Source organism: Gavialis gangeticus, unplaced genomic scaffold, assembly GCF_001723915.1.
Source record: "Gavialis gangeticus isolate Ggan-Ray unplaced genomic scaffold, GavGan_comp1, whole genome shotgun sequence".
Taxonomy (NCBI): domain Eukaryota; kingdom Metazoa; phylum Chordata; order Crocodylia; family Gavialidae; genus Gavialis; species Gavialis gangeticus.
Window position 1 is genome coordinate 55,136,001 of NW_017729031.1, and position 27,218 is coordinate 55,163,218.

General features: G+C 39.7%; 1 protein-coding gene across 1 annotated transcript in view; it reads left to right on the forward strand.

Annotated features, from left to right (window-relative positions):
- ITGA6 (integrin subunit alpha 6) overlaps positions 1-26,901 on the forward strand; it is a 61,624-nt gene extending 34,723 nt beyond the window's left edge. Inside the window, exons 6-25 of the mRNA XM_019522928.1 lie at positions 1,321-1,534; positions 2,521-2,714; positions 2,842-2,930; positions 3,415-3,542; positions 5,639-5,734; positions 11,022-11,083; positions 12,387-12,544; positions 12,958-13,116; positions 13,971-14,080; positions 14,749-14,938; positions 15,032-15,115; positions 15,336-15,415; positions 15,593-15,670; positions 15,765-15,867; positions 17,981-18,154; positions 20,532-20,630; positions 21,223-21,333; positions 21,420-21,518; positions 22,617-22,742; positions 26,398-26,901. Coding sequence (XP_019378473.1) covers positions 1,321-1,534; positions 2,521-2,714; positions 2,842-2,930; positions 3,415-3,542; positions 5,639-5,734; positions 11,022-11,083; positions 12,387-12,544; positions 12,958-13,116; positions 13,971-14,080; positions 14,749-14,938; positions 15,032-15,115; positions 15,336-15,415; positions 15,593-15,670; positions 15,765-15,867; positions 17,981-18,154; positions 20,532-20,630; positions 21,223-21,333; positions 21,420-21,518; positions 22,617-22,742; positions 26,398-26,559 — 2,516 coding nt within the window. The 3' untranslated portion in view covers positions 26,560-26,901. The remainder of the gene's footprint in view (positions 1-1,320; positions 1,535-2,520; positions 2,715-2,841; positions 2,931-3,414; positions 3,543-5,638; positions 5,735-11,021; positions 11,084-12,386; positions 12,545-12,957; positions 13,117-13,970; positions 14,081-14,748; positions 14,939-15,031; positions 15,116-15,335; positions 15,416-15,592; positions 15,671-15,764; positions 15,868-17,980; positions 18,155-20,531; positions 20,631-21,222; positions 21,334-21,419; positions 21,519-22,616; positions 22,743-26,397) is intronic.
- Positions 26,902-27,218: the final 317 nt, after the last annotated feature.

The window sequence follows — 27,218 nt, forward strand, 5'->3', positions numbered from 1 at the left end:
TGTATACAAAACACTACCTCCCAATATAAGGGTGGACAAATCAGTGGATGTGATGATGAATAGCTACCTAGGTTTGTGACCTCTTGAGGTGACAATATATGGTCTCAATCATAGTTTTTTTTTCCTTTTTTGTTTTTTTTTTAAACATTTATGTGAACTTAGACACACTTTTTTCCCCATTTCAAATACACTTAGATAAAGGCATGTGATGGCAGGGATTCAGATGAAGGATAACTTGGGAAGTAAGATGCGTTTAAGACAAATTAACCTGCAGTGTAATTCTTAATGCATCCTGGGGCTTTCTTACCAAGTTTATCTGAAACTCTGTCTTGCAGTGATTTTTTGTAATTGAGAATTGGAATGGCAGTGGTGAAGGATTACAGGAGGATTAAAAAGGGCAGCCTCATATTTAGTATTTTTTTTATGCTTCTCTCCTAATCTAGACTTTTTTTCCTATGAATTTGTGACACTGGCTAGTGAAAACTTTAGCACAAATTCATGCCATGTTCCAATATACGCAATAATCATATTTAAAGTATGTGAAACAACTCAATCCCCCTTTTTTAAAATTTAGGTTTGATACTGGACATTAGGGCTTTATTCACTTAAGTATGTCATTTACAAACATATTCCGGTTAATACTGCTAATTTCACCACTACAGATTCTCAAATACTGTGTAACATCATTAATATAAGACACTGTGCTTGTGCAGTATACTTTGCATGTATATGACTGAGAATGCTTTGTATGTATGTATGTATGTTTGTGTGTGTGTGTATAAAACTTCATAAGTACTATTCATCCTGTGTTGAAATAAATACTTAAGCTATATTAAAGTGGTAAAGTTTTACTTGATCTTTTTAAATGGCTCCCATAAGCATATATGATGTATCTGAAAGGTACAGTTGCATGGTCAATAAAATTGATACTATATAGTCAGTAAGAGGTGGAGATTTGTGTCTGTATATACAATATGTTTAATACATACATGTACAGACAACATCAGATTTCACTGATCAAGCATGCTTATGGTGGATTTATATAAGACAAATGTTTTCTTCAGGCCCTTTATATCTCTAGCAAGAGCACAGATATAAGCCTCACAGCATTTCTATATTCACACTTGTGCACTCTTAAACTGCTTTTTTTTTTTTCCAGTTGATCTAAAAGCTACTGGAATGACTAGCTTACACTGTGGATATTTGCTAAATTTGGTTGCAGTACCACTACTAAAAACCACTTTAATATAGTATGCACATGTACTTTTCATATTTAATGATGAAAAAAACTTACCTTTATGTGTTCACTTTTTGTTCTAGGTTTTTCTTTGGACTCTGGCAAAGGTATTGTGTCTCAGGAGGAGATAACTTTTGTGTCTGGTGCACCACGAGCCAACCACAGTGGGGCAGTTGTTTTGCTAAGAAGAGATCCTAGTATTCAGAGAGCGCTTTCACTTGTGCATATATTTGAAGGAGAAGGGCTAGCTTCTTCGTTTGGCTATGATGTTGCAGTTGTGGATCTCAATAAGGATGGGTGAGGCTTTTTTTTCCCTACTAAGTTCTGATTTTTGCATTGCTATGGTGTCTTCTGGGTAAAATAGCTGCCTAAATTTGTGCTCTGTGGGGGAGTGGTTGGTACAGGAGGGAGCGTGTTTTAATTAGTGGTTTCCAGACAGCTACTCTAATTAAAATGGCTTACTGTCACATTTATTAAGCCTCTAGGTGTTTTAAAATGGCCTTAAGACACTTTATCTAAAGGTCATTCGATGAAGTTTAGATATGGCCCTTGCAGTCGTTATAAAACATGTGAGAGCTTAATACGTGGCAGTGCTTAAGCTTAAGCATTCTAATTAGAAAGTGGAGCAAGCTCTATTAATCGAGTTTTCTCCAATGTGTTCTAATCAGAATGCAAATGACATGTGTATAGGCAGCCAATGTGTTTTTAAAAAAGTGACTTGAAGATGCTGAAAAAAAGGGAAGGTGTATATTGTTTTTTTCTCCTTTATGCTATGTAAAGAAGACTTGCTGAGTTTAGTTTATTTTGTTTTTGGGGTGTTTTTCCTGCTTGGTTTTGACCCTAGGAATACTAGGAATGGCAAGTTCCATGTTCTCCAGCTTTGTGGAGGACTTGCTGAGGATCTTGGAGTAGACTGGGGAAGCTTTCCTTGTTAACTGGAGGGTGTTAGACTTTTTTCCCCTACTAATCACTTATGGGCAACTAAGTTTAGAAAATTAATAAAGCACAAAAAAGCAGGAAATTTTTTTGATAAATAAACACTCTTGAGCATTCATTATATATCAAAGAAGGGGGAAAAATCTGAAACTGATCTGTCACTTTAATGAATGCCCTTAGGTTCATTCTTATTACTGTACCCATTTAATGTACTTTTTAACAACCTTTGCTACCTCTTTGTCAGACCAACTCACTTTAAAGACTATGGGCTTAATATAATTTAAATTGATGGGCATTTCCAGTTACTTTTTCATAGGTCTTTTAAAATTGTTGCATTTTATTTTAAGTTGGCAAGATATTGTTGTTGGAGCCCCACAATACTTCGAGAGAGATGAAGATATTGGTGGTGCTGTGTACGTCTACATTAATCAGAACGGCAATTGGGAAGGCGTGAAGCCAGTTCGCCTTAATGGAACTACTGATTCTATGTTTGGTCTTGCTGTTGAAAATATTGGTGATGTTAATCAGGATGGATTCCCAGGTGAGAAAGCAGGCCTTGAAATAAGTGTATGCCCATTTTTGCTTAAAACTAGTCTCTGAGCAGCTCATGCTATCATGGATGTAACCATTCAAAGGTTCTTCTGAATACCATAATTTCTTTTCAACAGATATTGCAGTAGGGGCACCCTATGATGGTTCAGGCAAGGTGTATATATACCATGGATCTAAGAATGGAATAAATACAAAAGCAACACAGGTAATTAAGATCATGTGCTCAACCTTGAATTGGAGTTAGGCATAAGAAGTTACCCTGGCATGTTAGGACTACAAATATCTACTTCCCTCCCACTTCTACCAGTGAAAAAGGGGTATATAAGAAAGCCCTTTGGGGTTGTACGAAGGGTATGTTGGCAGAGAAGATCAGGAGTGGTTCATTTTAATACTGAGCCCTTCTACTGAGGAAATTGGTGTAGAGTTCATTATTATTGATCGGAAGTGGGGAAGGGGCCACTGGATACATAAGCTCTATTTCATAAGGGATCTGCTAATACCAAAGAGCCATTGATTAGAGCCCGGACATCTTTTTTACTTTAGTAAAAGTTTCTCTCCTTTGAGGTGTCTTACCTAAATGAAGTAGTCTCAGAATTCCTCGATACTTTTAGTTTTTGAGTATGAAACATTTGATATATCCTTTTTAAGATTCTTAAATGCTTCATTCTTGACAATCTGTTTGTTTTTAGATTCTTGATGGTGAAAAAAATAACATTCAATTCTTTGGTTATTCTATTGCTGGAAATATGGATCTTGATAGAAATTCCTATCCTGATATTGCTGTTGGGTCACTTTCAGATTCTGTATCTGTTTACAGGTAGGTATTTTACTAAATCTATGTTGATTTTATTTTTTAACACTCTGCTTTGAAGAGACCAGTGTATTTGCTCAGGTTTGTAATGCATATTTTAATCCTGAGGTTCAAAACTCTGTTTTGGTAAAGGGCTGAACTTGGCCCCCTTCATACCAAGATGTAAACAGATTGGCAGTGAATGAGAGAGTCGGTGAATCCACGACCACAAATCTGTCATCTCTTAATTGAAGCATTTGAACTCATTTACTTTATACAGCTCCTTGCTGTAATGTAATGGCAGATGTAGACTGTACAAGTTTTGCTAGCATCTCATCTGTGCCAACCACTTCGGTTTCTCCTTTAAGGAACCCTACAGGTGGGCCGAATAACCCACTTCTTGGTTGTCTTGTCTCTTAATTAGGCCCAATTTCTCATATGCTAATTTTGTTAGTTTGACCCCATTCTAAGTTTGTTCAGTACTTATAATTTTGATCTAACCCTTGGGTAGCATTAACAGACCTGTTTTGTTTGGATTAATTTGGTTCTAGTCTGTCTTTTCCTATTGTAAAAGCTTCTGTTATCTCAAGTGTTATAACAATCAGTGTTATGTTACAAACTTTTTTCCACTGTCCTTTGAGCTGACAGCTGGGTAGGCCTGTATCACAATATACTGACTTGGGCCTCTAGGTACTGCCATAGTGCAAATAACAATAATTTATTTCCCCTGCAGTCTTTCAGCTGAGTGCCATAGGTGTGGGGCATATGCTGCCCATAGGTTGCAGTAGTGGGGCTAAGGGAACTAATTTGGCCTCTTACGGCTATGTCAAGCCTGTATTTTAGCTACTAATGCTTTGTGTTGAACACAGGCTTTGACCATGAGAAGATCTGGTGTTAATGTAGTTCCTCTCAACATACAGCATCACTGACAATAAGCAGGAAGAGGAGGATTTGATCGGGACCATGAACCCATTTCAAATTCAGAGTTGTGGTGCTTATCTTCAGGGCTCTCCATGGTTAGGGTTCAGCATAGCTAAATGGGCGTCAAAAGCTCCAAGATGAAGGCCATGCTTGACAACTCTTTTCCTTGGGCATAGTGAAACTTTACCATAAAGGTAAAGCTCATCTCTATAGGAGATGGAGCTTTCTTGGAGGCCAGTCTGAGACTGGAAAAACTCCCATGGGAACTAAAGAGAAATCTTCCCCTCCAGAAAAACTTTAAAAAACAGAACACTCCACTGCACATGCAGTTCTTCCTCTGAGAGGATGGGAGAATAAACCACACATGACAGATTGTCATATGGTTTCATGGTGTGCTAAAAGGTGCTTAATATTATGCTGATGAAGGTGGCACAGAAGTCTATATAAGCCAGAAGGTAAACACGAGAATATTTAAGTTGCTGTGGTGTAAAAGATGTGAGCCCGTGGAAGCCTCCCATTACAAAAAGGAGTACTCCATTACAATAAGGAGTACTTAAGTCCACTTTTAGGACAAATTTACCAGCATTGGTATTGCTAGAGTCGATAGGAAAAACCCTATTCTTATATTTAATTAAAAAAAAGAAAAAAATATGCTAATATGACTTTTATGGCTGTAATGCTATACAAGTAGTGGTCATACAGTGGAAAAACAAGTTTTCCACAGCAAACATAACTTTGCCTACTTTGCACATTAAACATGATGTACATTAATCTAAATGATTTCTGGTACCTACTGTTTCCTCATTGGAGCTGAATTACAATTGCTTTTGAGAATCTTTGCTTTGAATTTCCTGACTCCTGTGAATATAAAATGTGATAACCTGGACTTTTTATCTGAACAATAGTAGTCACTTCATCTTTGTTTTTTGTTTTTTTTTGGTCAGGCTTGTTTATCTTGTTTAGAACATGTTTTGTTTCTAACCATACTGAACATCAAACGCAGTAATATTTTTCAGGGCAATGTGATTTTTTTTTTTTTTTTTTTTTTCAGGGTAATGTGATATAGGGTATTCAGTGTCTTCACAGTAAATCTGCAAGAGCATAAAAGGCTTTTATAAATTGAATGAGTAACATGACTTATTTTATTAATTGTAACTCTTTTTATCTCTTCCCTTCATCCCTTCAATGCTACCCAAAATAAGGTCTCGGCCTGTTATAAGCATTAAGAAAACAGTTAAGATATTGCCTGACAAAATTGACTTAAACAGAAAAACCTGCCGTGAACCAAGTGGAATCTGGTAAGGTGTTTAATTTATTTAATTCTGAGGCTGGGCATAATGAGTGCATATTATTTTGTTTCTTAGGCTTCACAGAAAAAAACAAAAACTTATCAGACTAGTTCCCATGTTATGAGCACATAACTAACTATCAATTATAATGTATGTTTGAGTCCCGATATGGACTCTCAGAAGAATCTTTGGATTGTGTCCACTAGGCTGAAGTGCTGCGACAAATGAGAATTTTATATTTTTATCACCACATTCAATCATTGGCTTTTGTTCTTGAGTGCAAGGACAGGGAAATGGATTTAATTGATTGTTGCCCGTGTATCTTTATTCTTTGTTGTGCAACTTTTTACAACTTAGAATTCCTTGCTTTACTTCAGAGCTTTCTTCTGACTGAAAAAATATTGCTTGCACAGTGTACACTTTTAACAAGATCTAAAAGGCTAAGGTTGGGTAAGCAATGGAAAGGAATAGAAGGTTTCTTCAAAGACGCATTTCACAGTAGTAAATTTCAACTGTACTCTCTCTTCATTGCTCATAGATTGTAAATGGATGTCTCATTGGACACGAGCCTGACTGTTGCAGGGTTTGACCCGGATCAAAACAGGTGTAGCGAGCACATTGTGGCAAAGTGGGAACTCCCTGACCAGCCACAGTGCTAGTCTCCTACCTGCGTCTCACGCCTGCCACACCTTGTTGTTTAATGATTATGGTTTTAATTAGGCGGGAAGCTGCCCATTGAATGCCCTCTTATCTTGAGCCTATGTATACAGCTCTAACCACCCCTACCTGGACTTAGGTGACCGCAGTCAAGCTTGGCCCCACTATCCGCTCTCCAGGGCCTTGCACCCCACATGGGCTCAAGTGCCATACCAGGGCGTGCCTGGCCCTCTACTGTCTCTGATGATAAATAACCCACCCGAAGGTGTGGGCTGGGTTAAGGTGCCCCTCCTTGCCTTTCACCGGGGAGGTAGCTGGCCTGGCATTTCCTGGGGGCTCTGACACCACAAAGAGCCCCACCAGGCTGCACTTCCCCAGCAGGGTGCAGTTTTAGGTCATGCCCAGGGCCAGGAGGCCTTCTCCTTCCCTGTAGCCTCTCCCTGACCTCCAAGTTTGTTCTTGGAGCAGCAGCTCCTTCATGAGGTCTTGCTTCCCTCAGCACCAGGCAGCAACTGCTGCCCCCAGCCCTGCTGGCCTGAGACTTAAGATGGCTGCTTGTCAGGCCTGAGCTGCACCTGTTTGCTGCTTGGCCCAGTTCTGAAAGCGGCAGAGCACCAGGAGTGCTTTGACACATGCCTTCCCCCTTAAAATGGTTGCTGGGGGCGTGTTTCCCCTGCTGCTCAGCCAACAAGCTCCCGCCCAGAGCTTGCAACTTCCCTAAGTGGCGAGCACCCCACTGGTGCTCTACCACACACATGCACAGCCCTTCCAAGCTGCATTGCTGCTGCTTCTCTATCAGTAGGTGGTCAGCAAGAGCACACAGCCTGGCTGGCTTGTCCTGGAATGCCCCATGGTAATCTTATAAACGCACACAGCTGCATCCTAGGTAAAAGCTTAAGCACATAGTTCAGAGGGAATTGAAGCAGGAAACTGGACTTGCATGTCTGTTGGATCCTGGGACAAAAGGTGTTCTCCTGGGACCAATGCGAGGTCTATTTTCAGCCTTACACTTGAGCTTCTGAAGAATAAGAATGAGTAGGGTGCTAGGTAGGGCACATGTCAATTGCTCTCCCTCCGTTTAGTATAATTTTTTCTTCCCTGTCCTTGTCCATGCTTCGGAGCTCTGCTTATGCTGGCAAAACCCCCAGTGAGGGTGCAGCTTTGTATAGTGCAGCTGATGTCACTCTGGTGGCAGAAAACCTACAGGCAACCCCTGCTTAACACCGTTTCATTTAGTGCTATTTAGCTACAACGCTTATTTTAAATTGATACCTGATTTCACTTAGCGCTCAACGAGTTTCACTATAATGCTTGTGGTCACCATCTTGGGTGATTAAAAACAATTGCGGTAGCCATCTTTGGTCATCAAATACTTTCGGTTTCACTTAATGCTTATTTTGCTTAATGCTCAGTTTTTCAGGAACCAATTAAGAGCATTAAGCGGGGGTTGCCTGAACTTCTACTGACAGAGCAGTACTTATGCTAGGGGGCCTAGCTGAAATGCTGCTGCCAGAATTAGTGGCAGCAGCCCCTGTACCATTTATTAAATGCAACATATTTGCTTGTTTGAGAGTGCTTTAGATGGCTTTTTCATTACCTGGCAGATCCTCTCTGGAAGCAGATGTAATAGGCTCTTTATATCTTAGCGATAAAAAGAAGAGTTTGAGTCTTTTCTTACTTATTCATCATAAATTATTGAGACTACGGGACCACTATAGGAAAGTAGAAGGCATGGAGGGTAGTATTAACATGGAATAACAGCCACAGTGAAATGTTAGGGTGATGTTATAGGTTACATTTAAACTATCATAAAGGCACTTAAAACAGGAGTATTTACCCATTAAAGGGTGTTAACTCATCCTAAAAATCGTCTAATGGTGGGGCTGTCTTCTAGCCATTCTACCCAGGTTGAGCTAAGGCATTGTTAGTCAGTTCCCTGGAGATCTAGTGATCAGTTTGCAGTCTTCCAGAATCCCACGATGCACAGCTTCCAGTCTACCCCTTCTCACCCTCTTGCGGCTCCAGGGTCTCACCACCTGGCAGCTCTGTGTGGAGCACAAAACCACTGTGGCTGAAGTGCAGTGGCCGAGCGAAGCATGTTTTTCTCCTCTCAGCCTGCCAGACTCCCCTGCCCTGACCTGATTCCAGCACCCAGCCTTCCCCAGAGAGGGCAGTGCCAGAGGGCTTATTGGAACAGGCTGGTGTGGGGCCATCTGGCTGGGCTTGGCTAGGGGGCTCCCCAAGGCCCAGTTCTCTACTGCTACCCACAATTCACTAATACAGGGGTTGTGACTTGTACACGGGTACGTGGAAAGATGCTAGGGGGTACGCGTAGGTGGGCAGGGATGGAGCACCACCACCCCGTGCCGCCGTCTCCCAGGAGAAGGGCTTGGGGGAAGGGCAGCACTTCCCCTCTGTGGGCTGCCAGGTGCCGCCCAGCCAGCTGGATGCAGGCTGCCATCCATCACCTGCCACTGCCATGTGCCAGCCACCGCCACCGGAAGGGGTACAGTCCTTTAAAAAAGATTGAAAACCCCTGCACTAACATATGAGACAGCCTTAATTTTTTTTTTTTTCATTTCTATGCACCATCCTCCCTTCTCCTCTCCCACCAGACTGGGAATGAATTGAGTTTGGCCACAGCACTGCTTGCTAGCCCTCTAGTGACAAGTCAGTTATGCAGGTCAGAGATGGCATTAAGCCTTAACCTGTGACTGCTCTGAAATTGTCCTAAGTTCATGTTGGCTCAAATGTTTTAAAGGTAACCTGTAATAGCACCCTCACATGGGCTTTTCACTAGAAATATGAAATTGGGCTTATCTTCCAATGGAACAGATAGTAAAACAGAAACTAATCTGATTGTACAGAAAGAAACTCCTTGACCAACATAACTTTGGGCAGTGACCCGTTATGCACTAGCTTCCTATAAGCTTCTGTACGAGCGACTAGAACTAATTTTCTAATTTAGGAATATAACAGCTAGAAATGACCAAGTCCAAGGAGTACTTTCTTTCCTTTACCTTCAGTAATTGAAACAAATGGCATAGCAAACAAATGCAAATAAACTTTCCTCCCCCACACCCAGTCATGTTTCATCTGGGGAGTTAAAAAAGGAGAGAAGACCATTTCTGGCAGATGTGATGTCACCTACCCACTTTTGGAAGGTTCTTGGAAACTGCTGTTTTTCTTTGTCATCTCACACGCTTGTGTCTTGCAGGGCATCCATCAGTTTCCACTATTTATTCCTCTTTTGTGCATATACTTTGAAAAGGAAGGCATTAGAAGAATACAGATACACTGGACTAGAAAAGTTCTGTAGTTTATATAAAGAAAATAATTCATTATTATTCCTTTGGTATTGGGGCTCAGACCTACCAGTTTACCTATAAGGCACTGTAATCATTACACCTGTGCTAACAGAATGCAGAATAGATGCAAGAGACTGCTGTGAGAGAAATGGCATTTTTTGTCCTCTCAACATGAATGCAAATGACTACACAAGGTTCATGGCAACAGAGAATCACTCCCATTTATTTTTAAACAGGCTCTCTGTACACATTGCAGATATCACACAATTAACTGGTTAATTGCACAGTTACCTTAAGACCAGCTACACATGCTATCATGACATAAAACTCCAACTGACTGTAACATTAGACCTTGAAAATGTGTTCTAACTTTATAGATGATTGTTACTGAGCTTTAATTTGTGCCCCCCCTTTGCCCCCCCAGCTGAGAGCTCTGTCAACTGCAGGGGTGCACCATGACCAGCCAAGGCTGGGAGTCCCGCAGCTGAAGGGAATCTTAGCCCCAGCATCTGCCGACTCCAGGTCCTGTGGGACTGTCTGGGTCCCCACGCTGCTGGGGCCAAAAGTCCCCTCAGTTGCTGGATTCCTGGCTGGGTATGGTACATCCTTGCAGTTGGGAAGCCCTGTCAACTGAGGGGGCTCCCAGCTGCAGGGGAGAGCCTGAAGAACCTACTACACATGTAACCTAAAGCTTGGTAGCAACTAGCTGGGTCCCAGCAGCCAGGGGGGTGCGGCTGCCCCAGGGGTGCATGAAACCCTTGGGCCTGGGGATCACAGCTGCCAGGCTTGAGGGTGCATGGGTTGCCTTTGCAGCTGTGAGCCCCTCAACTGAGGGGGCTTCGAGCTGTAGGAGTTCCCCTTGCACTGGCAATAAGGAGTGATGGGATCTAATGCATGATTGTGGATCTGGCATTAGATTCCATCACATCTTTACCTGCTTTCGTAGAGGGGGCCACAGTTGAACAAAATGTTCTCAGTATCTCAGTTGCTCAGGATCAGTCATTTGTTCTGTCATAATCCCATTAGTTCTCCTGAGGATTCCCACCGTAAAACAAGGGATACAACAGGATTTTTTTTTTTTTTTTTTTAAAGGAGAAGCACACTGCAAAGCATCCTATTTTTGAAAAGTACCCTTCTGGTTTTAAAATGCGTTTCAGAAGAGAAAAAGGCACTTCTTTCTTTTTGTAATGCCCTATTCAGGAAGAAATGAAATGCCAGTTCTCACATGAAAATGAATATGATTTAAAATTGATTAAACTGTTCAAAAACATTAAAACTTGTCAACCTGTTGGATCTTGCCTCACTGAAATTACATTCTTGACTTCTTACAGCCTGAGTGTTGAAGCATGTTTTGAATATACTGCTAACCCCCAAGATTTCAATCCAAAAATAAGTAAGTAGATAAAAATACTTCTAGTCTGCTTATTGTGAGAGTAAGTCTATTCAGTGCTATGGAAGAAACAAGCAGCTGTTTGCTGTCAGAAAAAGTTAACTGCAGAGGTAGCCATGTAAACTGTAGTAATCTGTGCTCACTGTTTGTTCTAGGTTTGAAGTGTAATTCAATACAGGGCACAGCTGGCTGTCACAGGAGCTCTGTAGAGAAGAGCTAACATACGTCTGAATGGCAGGTTTCTGTATAAACACAGTTGTGCTGTGTTACTAAATGGTGTGGCCACCAGCTGGATTTGACTAGTTAAAGAGTCTTTAAAAGCTCTGTGATTATTAGCCAACAACAGCTCCAGCAGAATCTGTGAATCAGTTCACACACCAGTACTTGGTGTCACTTTACAAAATACATAGTTTTTAAAAGCCTATTTCATGGAGTTGAAACAAAAAAACAAACAAACCTGTACATACACTTGTGTGTGTGTATACGCACGCGCACAATTACATTGCTTTTAAAAATCAAATCAAAGCCAATTCCAAATGTTTACAAGTGTCTGGGAAATGATGAGCAAAGAGAGAACTCCCCTCCCAAAACAACAAAAAAGCCTTGCGTGTGTGTGTATATGTATGTATGTGTATATGTATATACACAGAAGAAATATACAAGTAAGAGCCTGTAGTATAAGCTTTTACACTTATGGAAGTAGTTTAATGGCTGTGGGCACCCAGAGTAATCTTATTCATATAAGATTGGAATTTTTATTCCATAAGATTAAAGACTGTTTAAAATAGCAGTTTCAGATACCTTCTTTTACTTGTATATGGCTAAGATGCTGTAGTTTCTTTGTAATGGAAGGGGAGCATGTGTTAGCATGCATTTGGAGAGGGGAGGGAATGTTAAATGTATGGCCTTATAGCTAACATTGAATCCGATCTGAGCGCGTCTTCTTTGCACAAGTAGCCAAGTTCCCCAAACTGCTGCTTGAGTGCTAAGGCCCTGGTACTATAGCTGGGAAGATATTAATGATGCCGGTAAACTTGAACAGGGATTTTTTTGTAAAATCCTTTGAATGATAATGAGAGAAGGTGCTTTTGGATCCAAAATGTTCAAGGAAAGGGAAGGTGACCGCCAAATGAAAGAAGTATAATCCTGGCTGTTAAAAGGTTGCATCTAATAAGGCTTTGCAAACAAGGGAGTGTAGTCAGTATATTGTAGTATAAAACAATGTATGGCAGGACCATGGTTGAATATATTAACATTCTTAAGTTATCATACTTTCTATGTGTGAAGTATTTTTCCTTTTATTTAGAACTTAACTATACTTTTGAAGCAGAAAAGGATAGGAGGCGCTTAGGTCTACCTTCCAGAGTACAGTTTCCCAATCATCCATCTGATCAGCTTACTGGGAGTTTAAAACTACAAGGACAAAATACAAGGGAGTGTGTGAAAACGTCTCTTGTGCTCCAGGTAAGGTAACGGGCAGAGGATTTTGTCTCACTTTCTGCTACAGTTGAACACTTCTTTGTGGAGTAGAGTGGGGTGGGAGGGTGATGATGTATCATCCTACTGTTTGCATCATCTTATGGTTACTGAGAAGAGACAGTTGCTGCTATTTTTGCTTCCCACTTGGTCTTCTTCTGGATCATTACCAGTGAGAGAAGTAATTAGTAAGCCAATGAGAGCACTGGGGTGTTCAGATCCTTGTGTTAACATTTTTAAAAGAAAATGCATTGATTTAAGTCAATAAATACTTTGGACTTTCTGTTGTGTTTCTAAAAGGAAAGGCTCCACTCTACTTAGAATATGTTGCTTTGTTAGGAAAGCCAGTATCTTGGTTTTTATACTGTGTATTAAATATGCCATTTAAAATGTTTTAATAGGAAAATATCAAAGATAAACTACGTCCCATTCCGCTGTCAGTTGATGTTAAAATCAGTGGCTCAGACTCTGGCTCTCAATCCAGGAGAAGACAAGGAAGAGCACTTCCAGATCTTCTTCCAGTTCTAAATTCAAATGAACCAGAAACAGTGAATGCAGAAGTAAGTCTTTTATTGCATGTTCTGCTGGAGATCTGCTTAAACTTCACAATTGTGCAGGACGGAAAAATAAAGAGTTGGGTTATTTATATAACATATTGGTTCTAGCACATACCTTGACAGTTAATCCCTGAAATAAAAGCTGAGAAGAAACTGGCTGTGACCAAAGGTAAGAAACTGATATGGCAAATCACATAAATTAATTTTGTAATCTCAGCTGCTCTCTTACGTTGGCTGTTATCAGTCACTTAACTATGCAGAGTATTTTAAAATTTGCTTATGCACACTTCCTGTGACAGAACTGAAGATGACAGAAGTGGCTAATGCATTAGCTTTCTATTTCAGGAGACTTAAGTTGAAATGTAGTACTTGATTGTATTTGAACATTTAATTGAGTTGCCTTATCCTGATGCACGCTTGTCCCACAACATGGAATCACTCTGCAGTCTAATTTTTATTGAGTGCGGCAGTGTTAGAAAGCTTGCATCCCAATTTTAGCAAAGCACCACCCTGCAGTACTCTAGCCAGGACTACTTTGCCTGTTACATGAACCCAGTGACCTGCAAGATGCTGAGTACTGCATGTAACAGGCCAAGTACTATCTTGGAAGAAACCCCTTTTCACTGTGAAGGGGTAGGCCCCACATTGCCTATTTTTGTATTTTCACATGGCAGTTGGCAGCAAAAATTTAAATTACTAACCAAGTGCTAGTGTCCTTTTATCTCTGTAGTTAAGCAAGTCCAGGGGCTCTGAAGTGCCTATACATCTGACCTTAATCACAAACATGTCAGCAGCCTGATTTTAATATTGTTTTGTATGTTTGTATGTAGCTGATTCTGTGTTTTATGTATGTGCAGTTCTTAAAAGAAGGATGTGGAGAAGATAATATATGCAATAGCAATCTAAAACTTCAGTACAGATTCTGCACCAGAGAAGGAAATGAAGACAGATTTTCTTATTTACCAATGTAAGACTTGATTCTTGTATTGGTTATAATTTAAACTAAAGTAGCTGTGGGCAAGGGCTGAAAACATGAGCAAGGTAGTGGAGAATCTATTTTAAAAGAAGAAATTGAAGGGGTAGTTCGCTTAGTAAGACAAAGTCTAAGAGGGGAGTACCAAGCAGGGCAAAGAAATGAGCCAAAGGATGGTATTGGCGCACGAGCAAGGGTATAATAATGTGGCCATGAATAAAATATAGGCCTGAAATGAAGTGTTTTAACCATGAGACTAAGGAGGTTATGGAACAGTTTTCCAATAAAAGTATGATAAGTTTACAAACGCAATTACATGATTATATTGCCTACTATAATAGGAGACTTGACTGACTTGGGAGGTCTTTTCCAGGCTTTTATCCCCTGTCCTTGTGGGCAGGCCTTCAGTGCTTTCTTGGTGCTCTCTAGGCATTGCATTCTAACATGCTCTGATGACCTGCTATCATATCTCATTTCCTGGTTTAGCATATGAGGAGCACATGGGTAGGGTGTGTTTGAGAGTGGCATCCAGAGCAGTGGAAACAGTGTAGACATACCCTGCATCTGCAAAAATGACTGAACATGAACAGTTGTTTAGAAAGGATCAGATTTTTGTCTGTTCTTTTCTAATGCATGAGACTGAATTAATTTTATTTCTTTAGTGAGAACAGTGTCCCAGTGCTTGTCCTGAAAGATCAGAAAGATATTGCACTAGAAATAACGGTGACAAATAATCCATCAGATACAAAAAATCCCAAGAAAGATGGTGAAGATGCACACGAAGCTAAACTAACTGCAACTTTTCCAGACAGTTTGACTTACTCTACATTTAGAGAGCTGAGGGCTTATCCGGTAAGTATTCCAGAAAAGCAAGGAAAAAGATATATATGTATATTTAAATATTTATTAAAATATTTTGAATTGTAATGTCTTTCATTAACTCAGGAAAAACAGTTAACTTGTGGTGCCAATCAGAATGGTTCTCGGGCAGAGTGTGAACTTGGAAATCCTTTCAAAAGAAATTCCAATGTAAGTGGCATTTACCTTTCAAGTAGAGTTGGGGCCCATGCTTCAAAATTAAAATTCTGGCCCCAATCCTGAAGTTGAGGTTTGAGGAGGGGATTGGTTTGGAGCCCAGCTGTTTTATATATTTTTAGCGCTTATTGTATTTTTAACTTGACATAAACTTGCTCTAGAAAAATGTACTAATTTAAGTGCTTTACTGTACATTTTTATTTTTCTTGTTTAGGTAACCTTTTACCTGGTTTTGAGTACAACTAAAGTTAATGTTGACACAACTGACTTGGACATTACGTTAGAGTTAGAAACGTAAGGCTTTTTTTTGTTGTTTTGGGGGTTTTTTTGGTTATCTCTTTGCTTATTGTTTCCCAGACACTTGTAAACATTTGGAATGGGCTTTGATTTGATTTTTAAAAGCAATGTAATTGTAATGTGAAAACTGTTAAGATTTTAAAATAAACGGTGTTGTTTCCTTTTACATCGTAGAACAAGCAATCAAGTTAATTTGGCTCCAATTACTGCTACTGCTAAAGTGGTTATTCAGTTGCTTTTGTCAGTTACTGGGTAAGTGTTTATAGTTAATGAAACAAATCAATATGAGAACTGTTTGATTTATAACCCTCACTAAAATGTGGGTTTTTGTTTTTTAATTGAACAGAGTTGCGAAGCCTTCCCAGGTGTACTTTGGAGGTAACGTCATTGGTGAGAGTGCTATGAAATCTGAGGATGATATTGGAAATCTAATAGAATATGAGTTCAGAGTGAGTTGATCTTGATTATTAAGATGTTATGACTGTTCATCAGATAAGCAATCTACTGTGTTTCATACAGGTGAATATGTAAAATCCAGCTGATTTGAGGCTGGCTGTCCTTGGAATAGGATCTCTACCTTGGTTTAGAAATCCACAGCCTGATCAGTGCATAAAGAACTGGGCTTCCTTTGGCCCTGAAAATGTTAGGATTGCATTTCCCCAAAATGTCTTCCATTTGTTTGTGGGCAATGTTGAGTGTAGTCCCCTGTACATACTGTTTTCTACCAAAAATATCCAAGTGACAAAGTTTATATAAACCCCACAGATGACATACTCAGGTGTTTAGTACTCAAAGTGTTTGTGTAGGAGCTTATGTACACGAAGTGGAGCACGCAGCGACAGGACCTGTGTTGAAGCTGCTTTCAACACATGGTCGTTAGGAGCTCACACTGGTTTTATGCTTTTTAATTACTAAAGCATGGACTTCACATCCATGTTGTTCAAACAGTGAACACTTTGAGTGTTCTGGTGTTTGCAGTGTAAACATTTGCTCCTGTATTTTCATCCATTCAAACAGTCTTCTGTTCCACATTTGCTCAGTACAGCACCTTTCTTTTCCATTAAGAGCTGGCTGTTCTTCCACTAGAATTCTCTCTTGCCTTTCAAATGTCTACCCTGACAGGTAGTAGCATATGGGCTGTGTTACACATTCCACTTTTGAGCTGCTCAAATGTTGACCAGTTAGTGCTAGTTTGTGTGGAGCAGTCCCACCTTAAGGATAAAAATCTTGTCCGACTGTCCCTCACCTGCACAGTTGTGACTTGCCACTAAAAGGCTGGCAAGCGGGGCCTAACTAGGAGCTACAGAGAGGTGAGTTACCACTAGAGGGTTGGTGAGCCAGGACAGGCTTTTATCCCTACTCTAGGTGGTGGGGGGAGAGGCAGAGTGAGAGATGGGTTGCCTGGGGGTGAGAACATGAAGCTGGGAGGTGAAGCATTAATGGGATGTGGGTGGGTAATGAAAATGGAGGTGGAGAGGAAATGGGTGTAGGGGAAGGGTGGTGAAATGAAGAAAAATGGCCACTGAAGGAAAAATAAAAAGTGTAAAAAATTAAAAAAAAAAAAATAGAGGAAGCACATTAAAGAGGGTCTCATGTTGTAATAAATTGGGATTTGGGATTGGGGTGTTGGGGGGTGCTGATCATCCTTCCTGGGGTGGCTGAGGAGGTGGGAGCAATGAGAGAAGGTACCTTTGGGGGAACTACTGCCCCTGCCCTCGGAAGGAAGCCCCAGTTCATGGGAACTTGATCTGGCCCCCTACCTTGTTCCTCCCACCCTCACTCCCCCACCGTGCTTAGATCCCCCACTCCTGGACCAGTCCATGCCCTGCAACTCCTTCTTTTCTGGTGACTGAACTTCTAGTTTGACCCTGAGAACAAGATATGAATTTTTGTAGGGCTTCCAATCCCATTCACTGTTGCGACTCCTCATTTAGAAACTGCTGTAGTAGGGCAAGAAGACCAGAGTTGTCATTCTGTGCTGTCAGATTTCCCCTTGCAGTTGCAGTCCTTCTGTTTCTAGATAACTGAACACATTTTTGTTACTGCTAAAAACATCCTCAGTCCTGTTGCTCTTCTGGCAGATGATAGATTTGCAGATAACACTGGCTGAGGGAGCAGATATTCCAGTTGTTGCTGAACTTTGTAGTTTACATATTCTAACTTTTAACATTTGGTTGCATCCTCTTAGCCTATGCTTATCTAAACCCAATTGCCTACCTGTTCTATTTAGATCCTCACAGGCTTTTAGTAAACCTTACAGTTGCTTTAGTTTTACTTATAAGATCTAAAGTAAAAAACTGAATCTCTCCTGGTTTTTTATGTATAAACTGTACAGCATCATCTAGAACACTTATAGTGGGATCACACTTCCTATAATTTAGGAGAATTGTTATCTTTTTGAATCCATAATTGTTTGGAAAAATCACAAATATTCAGTATTTCAGAATATGTGCTTTTCCATGATTTTGGCATTAATATTAAAAAAACGTCTTGGTACACAGTTTTAGTATGCATTTGTAACTTTAAATTCTAAGTTTTTTTTGGGTTTTGTTTTCTTAACAGGTAACTAACCTGGGTAGACCACTTAAAACATTTGGTACAGCTTCTTTGGACATCCAGTGGCCTAAAGAAATCGATAATGGCAAATGGCTGCTTTATTTGATGAAAGTAGAATCCAAAGAGTTGGGAATAATCCCTTGTGAACCTCGGAATGAAATAAACTATTTGCAACTCAGAGTAAGTGCATTTTCACCTATTAAAAGCAAGTTAATCTACTGCTGAAGAACCTGGGAGAATGCAGTAGTGGGATGTTGGCACACTTTTACGCATGGTCCAACATGTCCCGATTAGAAAGCATCAGAGCAAACTTGATTAATTGAGTCTGCTGGAGTCTTCTAATCAGAACTTTCCAGCATGCTGCAACATCTTGTGTATTCAGTGTCCCTGCATTTCAAAATGGTGGTGGGGGAGCTTTAGCTAAAGCTTGTCAAACAAGCTTTAGTTAATCCCCCCCCCCCCCACTGACATTTTGAAATGCAGGATGCTGAATACATTTGATGCTGCGGGCGTCTCAATTACAGCGGCTCTCAAGAGCCACTCTAATTAAAATGCACCTTTGTCTCCCTGTCTTCTCCCCCTGCCCCCACCCCCCCAAGCATGCATATAGGTGCCTTTGGTGCTTATCTTGGAATACATTCGGTATTGCTAATAGCTTAGAAAGTGTATCAGAATTCCACAGTACCAGATCTCTCTGTTCTGGCTCCTTCATTTTGTATTTACAACAAAACGCATTTTAAAACTTTTTAATTTTAAGAATACAGTTCTTTTCTTATGGGGAAAATTTTGTGCCAAAAGGATAAAGGAGAACAGGACAACTATTATTTATATATGTTTAAACATTTTAGTTTTAAAGCCCGTCTCATTTCTTTTGGCCCCTTTTCCTTGTTTCTTGCGGAAAATCTTTTGGCATTTGCCAGCGTCCACTTTAAAAATCTTTCTTGCCTTTTAGTTTTTCAGCATAAGGGCCCAACCCTTGCAGCCGTTTGTCCAGAGTAGCCCTTTGAAGCAGATATAACATTGGGATCCAAATTAGTTTTTACAAGACTAAGTTTCTGCTTAGCTAGAGGACTACAAAGTGCTGCTTAGGAGACAGCTAATATAATGAGGAAACCATACTCTGCCACATGCTTTCATCTTTTCTGAAACCAAGCTCCAACTAAAACTGTCCACCTGCTTTTCAAACTTGACTAACTGTTGTGGCCAAGATGTAGGCAAAGCCAGTGAAAGGAGCCAGTAAGAGCCACTTGCCTTTCAACTACAATACTTTGTTCATCAGTGGCTGAGAAGAGTCTAGTTTGTGCTCCTCTTTTACTTCAGAGTGCATAGGAGAGAAATTGGGGTGAGAGGATGGATGGTTTTGATTACGCACGCAGTACTCATGTTCTGAATGGCTAGACATGCTTATTGACCTTACTAGATGCTGTCTACATATAAATTAGAAAAAAGCCAAAGATATATGCGTTCGTTTAATCTGTTTTGAGTTAAGTAAACTTCAGACGTACAGGTGATTTTTTTTTTTTAAAGGTGCATGGAATTTATTTAATCGGGAAGTGTTTTTTTCCTTTTTTATTTCTAGACTTTACTTAACCCACAGCAGACTTTAAAAAACTTTACAGATTATGATGAGAGATGATAAATCTAGCTCCTGCTGTGATGTTAGCGTACTCAGTGTCAGTGGATATTACCTGAAGAGCAAGCGGTTGATAATAATAAATGTCACTGAATCCTGCAAGTGCTTTGCATGCAGTTGCTGTTGGAGGATGTGGGAGTTTTTGGTATGCAAGAGATTGCAAGAACTAGCCTATATCTTATCTTCCCAAAGAGTATGGATTTAACAGACTTATCTCTACTGATGCTTGCTAGTAATCAAATTAAAAGTGGTGCTATTAATAGCCCATATTCTGAATGCCTTAAAAATGAAATGGTCAGGTAAAACATTTGCCTCCTTCAGGTTACAGAACATACATTACTGATTAAATTCCAGTAACTGCTGTGGTACCAACACTCCTCGCTAGTAGCATGGGAAGTGGCTAGAAAAGCTGCCCGTGATACAGGTGCTCAACGAATCATGGTAGTCAGGTGACACAAACATACATATACTTGATGTGATGACCAGCACTAAGCTCTAGTGTCACTGCTGTACTTTCCCTTCCCTGTTAATTTTACGGAGTCAGGTTTAAGATATCAGTTGAATGGAAAAAAGGTTTACATTAGAGGAAAATTATTTTAAAACTTGCTTGTATTATTCTTACCCTGCTTTTAGAAATTGTTTACTTGCTGTAGTACCATGATGAAGTCCAAAGAAAACCTGCTTTGTTTTACTGGATTTGTATTTACAATATGAAAACAATAATATTATGGGAAATTACAGTAGCTGCTAAATGAGCTACACTTTTTTTTTTAGATGGATCTGTTTAAGAGGCCAAAATTGCCGCTGTTTATATTTGGAATTTAATCTGGATCTTCAAGTATTGGGTATTTAAATAATCTGTTGTATTCTGATTAGTCCAATTAAGTTACTTTACTCTCTATATTTCTCTCTTTGTTTGTAAAGGAATCCCATAACTCAAGGAGAAAACGTGAGATTGCAGAGAAGCAGATTAATGATGGCAAGAAGTTTTCTTTGTTTCCAGAAAGAAAATACAAAACTCTGGTAAGCATTTCCCTATCAGAATATCAGTTATGCTGTAGTCTCCATCCCCTACTTTTGCCCCTCCAGTTTCCTTTCTCAGTTTAGCTGGATGAAGGAAGGTGCGTTTACAACATTTTTTTTTTAGTTTGTTTTGTTTTATTGCTGTGTTTCTGCTGGTCTGTGGTTAACTATTTATTTATTTTTTCCCAGTGTTCTTTTAAAGTTATGATTAGTTTGTTGGATTAGTTTCTAAACAACCATAGAAGACCACTTTTATGTAGGCAATTAGCTTTTAGAATTTGACTTTAAAGGGCAGCAAAATAACAAACAAGACCAAAAATAAAGAATTTGTGTGCAAAATGATGCACACATTTTTAACAATATTAGAACAGAGCCTAGCACCCTGAGCCAGGTCTCTCTGAAATTTGGTGTTTCCTGTTGATTTATAGTGGGAACAGATTTGAGTCTTCTAAAGGGAGCCCTGGCCTTTACTTTAAGATGCACACTTGTCTGATCCATTCCTTTAAACAGTTTAAGTACTGGCCTACAACTTAAATGTTACATTTTCAGTCAAATATGACTTTTGAATTAACGTTATAAATTTAAATTATAGGACTGTAAGGGGAGTGCACGCTGTGTGAACATAAAGTGTCCATTACAAGGCTTGGACAGCAAGGCATTGGTCGTACTGCGTTCAAGACTGTGGAATAGTACTTTTCTAGAGGTATGTTCTGTTACTGTCTGTTCTTGAGGCATTTTCATTTTCCCCTCACATGCCTTGTAATGTATGCACGCTTTATTTTGAAACAGGAATATTCCAAGCTGAACTACCTCGACATTGTTGTTAGGGCTACAATCAGTATTCCTGCTGCAGCAGAAAATGTTAAGCTCACAAATGAGACTGCTCAGGTGAGTTTTTTCAAAACTACTTTAACACGGATCCTCCATTTTATCAGTACACATCTAACACATGCTGCAACAGGGAATGTTTTAATTCAGAAACATCGAAAATGGTATTGGATCCATGAAACCTCTGTCTTCCTGTGTGAGACATCCAGTACAGTTGAAGAACAGATGCATACTCTTTTCTTACTTTTACCTAAGCTCAGTCAGTAATACTGCCTTCCAATTGCAGGCAGGCATGGGGCTAGCTCTGCAAGAGGCTGACCTGTGTCTTCTGTTGTAAAACCAATGTTGCTGTTGAGCTGCAAGACGCAGAGCAGTCTGCTACAGGGAGAATATGCATATCAGCATTGTTTCCCATTTGTAATATTTCTCCAAACTAAGTCACCCAGTGGAAATGAATCCAGTAGTATGTTTGCCGATTGGTAGGAGTGAGGAGACTCCAGGCCAGTTATTTGGCTTAGATTTTGCTCTTACTCTCTTCTTCCAAATGAGCAGAAATAGTCTAGGTTAGGAAGGTTGTTATATTGTGGTGGTTCCTTGGAGAACCATTTAAGTTTTGGTTCCCATTAATCTACATGATGTTTGAGTGCATAATAACATAATAATCCAAGTTCTGAATTAAGTAGGTATATTGTTGTACAACACCCCTACTCTACCAAACCCAAACTAATGATTGGAGGCTTGGAATTGTTGAGAACCTTCAGTTCATCCCTTTAGATTTCTCTCTTTTTTTTTTTTTCCTGTGACCTTTGGTACAGAACTTGTACCACCTGAAAAAATCATGCTCTCATGGACTGTAGGTCTCTCACACTTCAATCAATCAGCTTGGAAACTTTACTGACACAATAAAATATCAAGTCTGCCCTGGAGTCCCCAAGTCTGAGTAGAATCAGATTCTTGTCTTTAAATTTGGGTGTTAAAGACATTAGCAACCATTTAGCAACTGAAGAGGAGAAAACATCTTTAGAACATAGACTTGTCTGTATGCACAACTTGAAGGTCTGAAGAACTGCTGTGAAGATTAGTTTGGGATTAGAGTTAAGTACTTCTGAAATTTACTTTCTATCCTCTTCACTCCTACAATCTTTCCCTCTCCCTTAGGTACGTGTTACTGTCTTCCCTGCAAAGACAGTAGCACACTATACAGGAGTGCCTTGGTGGATCATTTTAGTAGCTATTCTTGCTGGAATGCTGATGCTTGCACTGTTGGTGTTTTTGCTATGGAAGGTGAGTTATTTTAATAATCCACCTATTTTTCAGTTGCATATGAACAAATAAGGTAGCAAATTACTTAAGCATCGTTTTGCTAATTAAGTTATAAAAAAGAACAACATAATCATACATCTTTACTGAAAGTGGAATAATCTCATGAATATGTATTTTCTCTCATTTTACACAATAATCCATTAAATCATTTACTTTGCTTTGTTGTTTTTAAAAAAAATCAAATTTCAGGTTCTAAATTCTGCAACACTTTGTGGGGGGGGGGGCAGACAATGGAGGCAACACTGGGAGGGGTGGCTATGGGGAATTTTGGGATGGCTGTAGCCCACCTTGTAGCCACCCCTCCCAGTGCTGCTGCCACCTGTCCCAAGCACAGCCCCAGCCCAACACCCCTACTGGGAAGAGGCTGGCAGAGCCCCTGGCCTTGCGCCTACAGTCCATCTGCACCCCGTGCACAAATCTGGGGGGCACATGGCCCCCATGCCTCCCCTGGGGGTGTGCACAGTGGCAGGTAGCCACCCCCTCCCCACTGTAGACGAGCTGCCCGTGGCTCCATCCAGCTCTTAGGGTCGTATTCACTGCCCTGGCTGGGCAGTGCCTGCCCCACTCCCTCCCTCGCTGTGCAGACCTCGATCTGCCCTGCTTCACCTTACGCCTCTTCCCCCGCCACATGCTTACCAGCAGGATGCTGCTCTCCCAGCTGCTGGGCTACATTCCTGTAAATCGGCTATCAGATTGTTATTGGCTGATTATGGCTGGTTAGTAGTTGGCCATCGGTATTGGCCAAGAAAATCTTGTGTACCCCTAGTAAAAATGTATGCATCACAAATTACTAGTACTATTTACACTTGGAACAGTAAGTGTTTCCTGGTAGACAGTATGTGGGTGCATTCTTATAGTCTGAGAATATTCTCAAACAGATGCATGGTGACAAGTAATACCCTAGGAAAAACATATTGTTACTTTGCATAGAAAATGCTGAAGATTATTGAAGATTGGCTACAAACGCTGCATTATCTGAACACCTGTTTTCTCCTTCTAGAATCTTAAATTTAATTTCTGCTCCCAAAATCAAAAAAAATCCCTTTGGTTTAATTATCCTAACTTCTTTAATTACCTGCTTGCTGCTTCCGTGAGTATCCCAGCTGTAGTTCTCAGAGTTCTTCTGGGGGTGGAAATGAACGATTGGCTGTAGAGTTGCCATTATTTATTCCAGTCAGAGATTTAAGTGCAAAAGAACAACTGTCTTATTCCTGACTCTAGCTGGAAGCATTGGGATGCAAGTTAGTTGTTACTATGGAATCAAATTCCTGGATTGGGAGTATCACCTCGGACCTTAGTACTATCTGGTACACTAATACAGAAGTTGTCCTCAGTCCCCTGAAAATACTCTCCTGAAAATAGCTTTTCTGGACAGTGGCTGCTTTCTGCTGACCATAAAGGGGGGGCTGCTTGTTATCAGTTCCTTTTAGACTGTCCTCCAGATTTTGCTGATTTTGCTTCTTTATGGCAAGTACATAATCTACTGTTGTAAAGGAAAAGAACAAATAATTGACAAAGTTTATGAATTATGGTTTAATAACCTACTTGAGGTGCTACTGAGTTACGGGATTTGAGTAAGCAGTATTAGTCCACTGTTGTGTGGCTTGTTTGGTTTTTTTTAAACATAGAAATGAGACTGAAACAAATCTAGAGAAACCTAGACTTCTCTCCTAATTGGAATTAAGCATGCCTCTGTCATGCAGACAAAGGCATTTTCAGCTGTATATGAAGGGCAGTGGAGTTCTGAAGAAAGCAGATGAATCTCGAGTAATAGTAAAGCATTTTCAATTATCTTATGTGAGCTACTGCAACCCATTTATGCGTTGTAAGGGTGCATTACAAATATTTGTGAAATCCCGTTTTAGAGAATAGCATTTGTTTTAGATAATGTTAAAAAAAAAAAAAAAGCCATTGCTGGATCTCGGGATATTGTAGCATTCAGCAAATCCTTTCTGACCTACAAATATCATAATTTTTTACTTTTCATAGAAGAAAATGATATCCTAGGACATCTTGAAATACTTTCTACTCGCCCATGTTACGTTCTCAGTTGCTGTTTTGCATATGTAAAAGGAATGGAAAGGTGTCATGACAGGGAGGTGTCTTCATTTTTTTAATATATAAAATAGTACAAAAAGGTTGACTCTCTTTCTTTTTACACCAATCCAGAAAAGTTGACTAAATACCTTGCTTCTTTGTAGTGTGGTTTCTTCAAGAGAAATAAGAAAGATCATTATGATGCCACATATCACAAGGCTGAGATCCATGCTCAGCCATCTGATAAAGAGAGGCTTACTTCTGATGCATAGTATTGATCTACTTCTGTAATTGGTAATTGATTAATATTTTTAAAAAAATTCTTAGCTGTGGGACATGCTCTGGTTTTGGTGGCTAACTGTGGGAAGCTTGCTGTGTATGTTCCATTAACTACTGGATCTTAAAATAGCAATATTTGCTTGCTTACTGTTTATAATGTTCACTTTTTTCAGTGCACGTGAAGAAATATATGCTCTTAGAAATTGCTTTAAATATATTTTATGTATGGGTTTGAGAATATTCTTATTCTCTATAGTAAAATATTTTTATGAGGTAATACTTTTTATTGGGACATAAATATTTTAAATCTTCAAGCTTTACAGATGTCATAGTGTAGAGTTTTAAGATTTAAAATGAGAAATGTCGACATAACTTTGTTTGAAGGCAAAACAAGTGGCTTTATTAACCCCTATTGCATGCTAAAGGATTTATACTGCTTATGATAAAAAGGTGCTTTCTAATACCTGCTTTTAATTGCTGTGGAAACGGATACAATTTTAATATTTTTTGAAGTGTGCCAGTTGCATGACTTATACTTTTAATAATTCTTACTTAAGGTTGGAAGGAATAATTGTATATGGATTGTGTTTCTTAAAATGAGGATATTTTGGGGTCTGATCTGTTAACTTGATGTGCAGTAAAGGGTAGGTAATGTTTTTTTCTAAAATTCTGTGGGTTTAGTTGAGGTCTTAGATCTGAATACTGATCACATTTCCCCCTACTATTTACCATCTTAAAGTGAGGGTTTTTTGGTGTTTTACGATTAAGAGTAATATTACTTACAAACTTGTGTTAAGTGATGTGTTCTGCTGAAGAAACCAATGAAAAAGACCTTTATATTCTGCCCATCACTTCATCCACTCACCCAGCAACAGTCTTGAAAGTCATTCTTGCCATTTACTTCACGGGAACTGATCACAGTGTGCAGAGCTAAGTTGCTGTGCAAACTTTGTGACACCAGGGCTTAAACAGGAAACTTGGTGCATCAAAGCTCTATTTTATCTGGAAAAATTTTGATCAGCAAGAGACAAACATTTTCAGTTGAACAGACCCATGTCTTAATAACTTTGGCCCTGAAATATCCCTCTATTACCCACCCATCCCCCTTCATTCCACCTACGAGCCCTGCATTTTTTTTACTTTTGACTTGGAAACATTTTATTTTTCAGTTCCTTTGCTTGCCAGTCCTTTGAGAGATGCCTCTTCTTTTATCCTAGCTCAAAGGACAATGTTAGACCTGTTTATGGTACTCTGATTGCAGTTGAATCCCATACTGTCCCTTTATGTCACTCTTCTCCAGTGTGGATTCTTCCAGCGCTCTAGGTACGATGACAGCGTCCCCCGCTACCATGCTGTTAGAATTCGGAAAGAAGAGCGTCAGATCAAAGATGGAAAATATAAGGATGATCATGAGAAAAAACAATGGATTACAAAATGGAGTGAAAATGAAAGTTACTCTTAGGGAAAACTTCATCCCACCAAATATATTTTAGTGTCTTCATTAATGAAATACTGATGGCTCAAGACCTACATACAATATGGACCTGTATTTTGATTGTAGATATCGTTACTTATTCTGAGGATTTTGTTTTGCACAACTAAAATGTTAAGACTGCTTGAACTGATTTATCTGCATTATTTAAAATTGCCTCTATGACTAACTCACATTTTATAAACAGCATATTGAACTGACTCTTCTATGAAATATGCACATCAGTGTACAATAAGGACTTCAGCATACTTGAAGTCAGTGAGTGTGCAAGGAATGCAGGATCAGATGCAAAATATCACCTCCTTCCCCCTCCTTATTGTGTGTAGCCTGTTATACATCCTGTGGTCTTTAAACACGTTTTCAAGTAGAATCTTAGGTGTGTAGCTACAGCAGTTGGGGCTTAACCTAAAGTGTAGTCTGAAGATGGACGTGCAAATGTCATGTTGCTATAATTTTTCTAATTACTGGTGGCATGTGTAGATGAAACGGGGGCCCTAAATTGAAGCAGTGAGTTCTAAAAAACACCGCTTCAATTTAGGGATGATTAAGCCCATGTGTCATGCAAACATCTTTGCTGCCTCTCCTGTGGGGAGGGGAGGGCAAGCTGCCAGTGGGTGGAGCAATCCCTG